General features: G+C 41.7%; 1 protein-coding gene across 1 annotated transcript in view; it reads left to right on the forward strand.

The window, feature by feature from the left end:
• The window catches only part of LOC109917672 (sodium- and chloride-dependent neutral and basic amino acid transporter B(0+)-like), a 50905-nt gene that overhangs the window by 42368 nt on the left and 1141 nt on the right, over positions 1–7396 (forward strand). Inside the window, exons 12-13 of the mRNA XM_048605211.1 lie at positions 4781–4890; positions 6083–6253. Coding sequence (XP_048461168.1) covers positions 4781–4890; positions 6083–6253 — 281 coding nt within the window. The remainder of the gene's footprint in view (positions 1–4780; positions 4891–6082; positions 6254–7396) is intronic.

Below are 7396 nucleotides of genomic sequence, written 5' to 3' on the forward strand. Positions count from 1 at the left end.
CCCCAGCCTGTTCAGCCTCTCCCTATAGCTCAAACCCTCCAACCCTGGCCACATCCTTGTAAATCTTTTCTGAACCCTTTCAAGTTTCCCAACATCCTTCCTATAGCAGGGAGACCAGAACTGCACACAGTATTCCAAAAGTGGCCTAACCAATGTCTTATACAGCCTCAACATCACCTCCCAATCCTAGACTCAATGTACTGACTAATAAAGGCAAACATACCAAACACCATCTTCACTATCCTGTCTACCTGCGACTCCATTTTCAAGGAACTATGGACCTGCACTCCAAGGTTTCTTTGTTCAGCAACACTCCCCAGCACCTTACCATTAAGTGTATAAGTCCTGCTCTGATTTGCCTTTCCAAAATGCAGCAACCTCACATTTATCTGAATTAAACTCCATCTGCCACTCCTCAGCCCATCGGCCCATCTGATCAAGATCCCATTGTACTCTGAGGTAGCCTTCTTTGCTGTCCACTTACACTACGCATTTTGGTGTCATTCATAAACTTACTAAACGTACCTTCTACATTCACATCGAAACCATTTATATAAATGACGAAAAGCGGTGGACCCAACTCCGATCCTTGTGACACACTGCTGACCACAGTCTGAAGAGCAACCCTCCACCACCACCTTCTGTCTTTTGCTTTCGAGCCAGTCCTTTATCCAAATGGCTAACTCTCCCCGTATTCCATGGCTCTAACCTTGCTCACCAGTCTACCATGAGGAACCTTGTCGAACACCTTACTGAAATCCATACAGATCACGTCCACTGTCCTGCCTTCATCAATCGTCTTTGTTACTTCTTCAAAAAACTCAATTAAGTTAATGACACATGATTTCCCATGCACAAACCTATGTTGACTATCGCTAATCTTGTCATTGCCTTTCCAAATACATGTAAATCCTGTCCCTCAGGATCTCCTCCAACAACTTGCCCACCACTAATGTCAGGCTCACCGGTCTATAGTTCCCTGGCTTTTCCTTACCACCTTTCTTAAATAGTGGCACAACATTAACCAACCTCCAGTCTTCTGACACCTTACCTGTGGCTATTGATAATACAAATATCTCAGCAAGAGGCTGAACAATCCCTTCCCTAGCTTCCCAAAGAGTTCTAGGGTACACCCGATCAGGTCCTGGGGATTTATCCACCTTTATGCATTTTAAGATGTCCAACACCTCCTCCTCTGTATTTGGACATTTTTCAAGATATCGCTATTTATTTCCCAAGTTCTCTAGCTTCCGTATCCTATCCTACAGTAAACATTGATGCAAAATACTTGTTTAGAATCTCCCCCATCTCCTGCGGTTCCAACATGTGCAGCCTTGCTGATCTTTAAGGATCCCTAATTACCCTTTTGTTCTTAATGTATTTGTAGAATCCCTTTGGATTCTCCTTAATCCTATTTGCCAAAACTATTTCAAGTCCCCTCTTTGCCCTCCTGATTCCCCTCTTAAGTACATTTCTACTGCTTTTATATTTTTCTAAGGATTCACTCAATCTCTGCTGTCTATACCTGACATATGCTTCCTTCTTTCTCTTAAGCAAAACCTCAATTTCTCTAGTCATCCAGCATTCCCTACACCTACCAGCCTTGCCCTTCACCCTAACAGGAACATACTGTCTATGGACTCTCGTTGTCTCATTTTTGAAGGCTTCCCATTTCCAGCCATCCTTTTACCTGCGAATATCTGCCCCCAATCAAATTTTGAAAGTTCCTGTCTAATACTGTCAAAATTGGTCTTCCTCCAATTTAGAACTTTAACTTTTAGATCCAGTTTATCTTTTCCATCACTATTTTGAATCTAATATAAATATGATCGCTGGCTCCAAAGTGCTCCCTTACCAACACCTCAGTCACTTGCCTTGCCTTATTGCCCAAAAGGAGGTCATGTTTTGCTCATTCTGATTCAGTGTCCACATACCGAATCAGAAAGTTTTCTTGTACGCACTTAACAAATTCCTCTCCATCCAAGCCCTTAACATTATGGCAGTCCCAGTCTCTGTTTGGAAAGTTAAAATCCCCTACCATAACCACCCTATTATTCTTACAGATGACAGAGATCTCCTTACAAATTTGTTATTCAATTCACCACTGACTATCGGGGAGTCTATACAACCATCCCAACAAGATGATCATTCATTTCTTATTTGTCAGTTTCACCCAAATAACTTCCCTGGGCATACTCCTAGGAATATCCTCCCTAAGTACAGCCATAATGTTATTCCTAATCAAAAATGACACTCCCCCTCCTCTTTGTTCCCCCTTTCTATCCTACCAATAGCACTTATACCCTGGAACATTAAGCTGCCAATCCTATCCATCCCTGAGCCATGTCTCTGTAATCGCTATGATATCCCATTCCTAAGTTCCCAACCATGAACTGAGTTCATTTGTCTTACCTGTCAGGCATCTTGCATTGAAATAAATGCAGTTTAATTTATCAATCCTACCTCGTTCTCTGCTTTGTTCCTGCCTGCCTTGACTCATTGACTTGCACCTTTTCCCAACTGCACCAGTCTGAGACTGATCCCTTTTCTCACTGTCTCCTTGGGTCCTCTCCCCTGCCCCCCTCCAGTAGTTTAGATCCTCCTGAGCAGCTCTAGCAAATCTTCGTCAATATATTAGTTCCCTTCCAATTCAAGTGCAATCCATCCTTCTTTTACATGTTACTTCCACCCCAGAAGAGATTCCAATGATCCAAAAATATGGATCCTTCTCCCCTGCACCACCTCTTCAGCTACACACGCTTCTGCTCTATCCTCCTGTTCCTACACTCACTAGCTCGTGACACCGGGAGTAATCCAGATATTACTATCCTCAAGGGTCTACTTTTTGAATTCCAGCCTAATTTCCTATATTCTCTCCTCCAAATCAAGTCCTTTTCTCTTCCTATGTCATTAGTTCCAAAATGTACAACAATCTCCTGCTGTTCCCTCTCCGCTTTGAGAATATTTTGCACCCCCTCCGAGACATCCTTGATCCTGGCACCCAGGAGGCAACATACCATTCTGATGTCTCGGTGCCAGCCACAGAAACATTTGTCCGTGCCTCTGACTAGAGGGTTCCCTCTCACAATCGATCATTTGGAACTTGATGTACCCCTCACTACATTCGAGCCATTCTCGGTACCAGAAACCTGGCTGTCAGTCCTACCTCACTCTAAGAGTCCATCACTCCCTCCATTTTCCAAAACAGCATACTTGTTTGAGATGGGGATAGCCTCAAAAGACTCCTGCAATATATGCCTACCTCTCCTACCTTTCCTAGAGGTAACCCATCTACCTGACTGTATTTGCTGTTTCTCTACCTTCCTGCAAATACCATCCATCACACCCCTGTTAATTCCTCATTGCCTCTAACTGCTGCTCCAAATGATCCATCTGATCCAATAGGATTTGCAACTAAATGCACTTCCTGCAGATATAATCATCAGTAACATTGAAATTCTCCCTAAAATCCCACATCCAACAGGAAGAGCACATCATTCCACTAAATGTCATATCTGCACCTTAATAAAGATCTAGAAAATAGCACAGTCTTACTGCTCTAAAAACACTGTTCCAGGATAGCTTAATACTTTTGTTTTATATTTTTAAAGTTCAATCAAGAGGCAGATCTCAATTAAACATATAATCAAAAACCACCCACTCTACTTACTATTTTAGATTGACAAAAAACAAATAAAGTTAAACCTTAAAGAAAACAACTTAGCTGCTCCCCTGCTATGAGCTCCCCCACACAGGTTTCTCCAAGGTCAGCTGTGAATTTCACTGTTGTTTATTTTTCTTAGAATGGGCTACAATGACCAGAGATACTTGTTTCTAAACAGCAGAGGCAGTCAGCTGGGCAGGACCACTGCCTGGTCAGACAGTTGTGCAGGTTTACTACTCATGCGTTTCACTTCTGAGTAGTATCTGCTCTCCCCTCCTCCTTTTTTAAAATGCTGTTGTTTTGATCTTTGTTTCAAAGCACCAAAACAATACAACAGCTTATAAAACAGTAATTACTGCTCCGAAAATTGAAGGAAATCAGTTTCAACATTGAAAATACCTCAAAAAGGCAGCAGCTCCTCGAGCTACAATGTTTTTCCATCCTCCATCTTGGGTTACCCAGAATCCTGTGATTGAGGTCTTCATTTGCAAGTGTACCCTCTTTAATTGTCAAAGATCTATCCTTGAGTAGTTCCAGTGCTCCCTGCACCAACCACATGTGAACACCTTGTATTGCTGGGTTACAGCTGGTTGTGGTTGGGGTCAGTTTTGCTGCTAGCATGTTCCTGTTAATTGTTCATGGGGAAGCTGTTCAAACATCTTCATCCCAAATTCAACTGCAGGTAACTGCTGAATGCATTCAGTTCCTCCCAATAATCAAGGCAGGTGGGAAAACAGAACAACTTGTGTATCCATGATGCTTCCTGTGACCTCCCAGGATCCACTTTCCATTCTTCATCTCAGCACAGGACAACCTTTGATGTTCCATTGTCCCCCACTCTGATAACGGGTCCGTCCATCTCAGCACAGATCAGAAACATGGGCCTTTCTTAGAGAGACTTCTTCAAGATGTATACAAACATTTTACTTTCACAGTAATTGGGTTGGTGACAGGGAACAGTTTATTCCCCCAGTTTGAATCCTGAGTGAACTCTTCGCTGGTTTAACCTGTTCATTAGTGCCACCCAGTATAAGATAAACTTCAACAGTAAACAAGCCGCCCTGAAGGCAGGATAGAGCGAGTGATGGTGTCTCTCTATTTCCTTGTTGTTCACAGGAATAAATAGATTCATCAAGGACATTGAGATGATGATTGGGGCAAGGTCTTGGTCCTTCTGGCTGTGGTGGAAACTCTGTTGGTTTTTTATCTCTCCATTCGTACTAACAGTAAGGAGATGTTACAAAATTATTAAATAAACTATTGCTAACTGATTAAAATGACGTTGTAGTTTAGAAATAAGCAAAGGCTTGCACTGAGAAAAGATTTTTCATTCTATGGGAGAGACAAAAATGAGGAGGCATAAATCTAAGATGGTCCCAAGTACGTCCGATAAGGAATTTGCTTGGGAAGCAAATGGAATGTGGAACTTTCTATCAACAGGAGCAGCTGAGGCAAATGGCAAAGATATAGCCACAAGGAATCAGGTTAGCACATGAGAGAGACAGAAACGTACATGCAAGAACAGCTGGTAAGAAGAGGCTTGTATGGAGTGTAAACACTAGAAAAGGTCTGTTGGGTTAAACAGCCTTCTTTTGTACTGTACAATATATGTTAATTCAAATTTTGTTGTCAATTCATTACTTCATTGTTGGTATATTGCTTGTTCATTAAAAATCTGATGCGCATGAAAAATTAACATCATAGAATAAAATTTATAACATTACAAGATAGTGACTGATTAAAGTTGATACAGTGTGGAGTTGGAGAAACACACCAGGACCTGATGAAAGGTCCTAATCTAAAACATCGACTTTCCTGCTCCTCTGATGCTCCCTGACCTGCTGTGTTCCTCCAGCTCCACACTGTATCGACTCTGACTTCCAGCATCTGCAGTTCTTGTTATCTCCTAATAACTGATTAAATATGGTTGGAAACTTAATGCATTTAAAATAGTAAATGGGGCAGTAAAATCATAAAAAAAACACATAAATCGAACACATTTCTTAAAATTTATGAAGATTCTGAATAAAGAGGCCTTCTTTACAAAAATAGTTACATCACCTACCCCATTCCCCTCGCCTGAACTCATGAAGAGTGTCATTCCAAACAAAAAAGATAATTATGTTTCGGAAAAATGGTGTCATGGGAGAAATAACAGAGAAGTAAAAATGCTGTTGGGTGTGAGAGAGCAAATGACATGGATAAAAAGAACATGAAAAGCATAAGACGTTGACTTATTTCTAGTGATACACCACAAACCACCTTACACAATGCTTGTTTGCTGAAGAGGCTTCACTTGAATTTCTGATATGTAATTTCATGTGATGGTTCCGTGAACAAAACTGAAGATAATCATGTTTGAGATACTAGGTTTCGTTCTGTTTTCCTGATCTTGACTTATGTAATCTTTTGAAACAGATAACCTTCTTCTGGTCCTTAATGACGTTTATCCCACCAAAATACGGATCTGTTCAATATCCTGTCTGGGCAATAGCACTTGGCTGGTGTCTGATCATTTTCTCTGTTATATGGGTCCCCATTATGGCTGTAGTGAGAATTATTAAAGCTAATGGCTCCAGCTTGTACCAGGTAAGGAAACACCGTGATAAATTTCAAAGAGGAAAGAATAAGTCTCCAATATATGTTGTATCTCCAGTTGAAGCATGGAGAAGGCGAATGGCAATTATTTTCGGCTTTCTATTGATCTTTTTCCAGACATTCTCCAAATTTTTTTATGCAGGTGTGAATTTAATCTGTATTTATTCATGCTGTTATTTCAATGAGAAAACCTAGACAGCAAAATTGGACGAGTAGAAAATGAGCTGAGCGAACGTGATTCACCCAAGCATGTTCCTTTTGATTAAATACCACACAGACATCATGCTGCCTGTTCATCCAAATGTGTGCTCCAATGCGCATGCTTTTTAAGTAACTGCACACTTCAGCGGGGGCCCAAGTTTTTTTCTGAGGAGAGCACCACATAAAGATAGTTGCCACTGGGAACATGGGAAGACCAGGAGGCTTTCCATCATTTAATGCGATCATGGCTGATCAGAAACTTGAAAGTGTTTTACCCTGATTATGTCTATAATCCCATCCAACACAAGTAATCAGAAATCTATCAATCTGTAATTTAAACATACTCAAAGACTGAGTCTCCATTGCCCTCTCTGGTAGAGAATTCCAAAGGTTCAAACCCTCTGAGTAGAAAAAAATCCCATCTTTTTCCCCATATTTTTAAGTTGAGCCTCCTGGTTGCAGATTTCCCGACCAAGGTAAACATCTTACTTGCATCTAACTTGTCCATCCACTTAAGCATTAAGGTAGGCATTGATTGCTTGGTATCCTCAATGCGGTGAAAGAAGAAGAGGGGGAGGGAAACATGGCCATATAGTCTGCAGCAACTCACTTCGCTGCTCAAGGATCCTGACACAGCCTCAGGCTGGCATGGGTCAACTTGTCTGAGAGTGCCAAGGCATCTCGAGGTACAACATAAAGACTATGCACACCCTTATACCCTTGCCAACCTCTTCATGCTAACCCTCACCAACCCCTCCACTGTAACCCTCAACAACCCTTCCACTCTAACCCTCAACAACCCTTCCACTCTAATCCTCACCAACCCCTCCACTCTAGCCCTCACCAACACCTCTACTCTGACCCTCACCAACTCCTCTACTCTAACCCTCACCAACACCTCCACTCTAATCCTCACCAACCCCTCCACTCTAA

Source organism: Rhincodon typus, chromosome 14 (assembly GCF_021869965.1).
Source record: "Rhincodon typus isolate 14 chromosome 14, sRhiTyp1.1, whole genome shotgun sequence".
Taxonomy (NCBI): Eukaryota; Metazoa; Chordata; class Chondrichthyes; order Orectolobiformes; family Rhincodontidae; genus Rhincodon; species Rhincodon typus.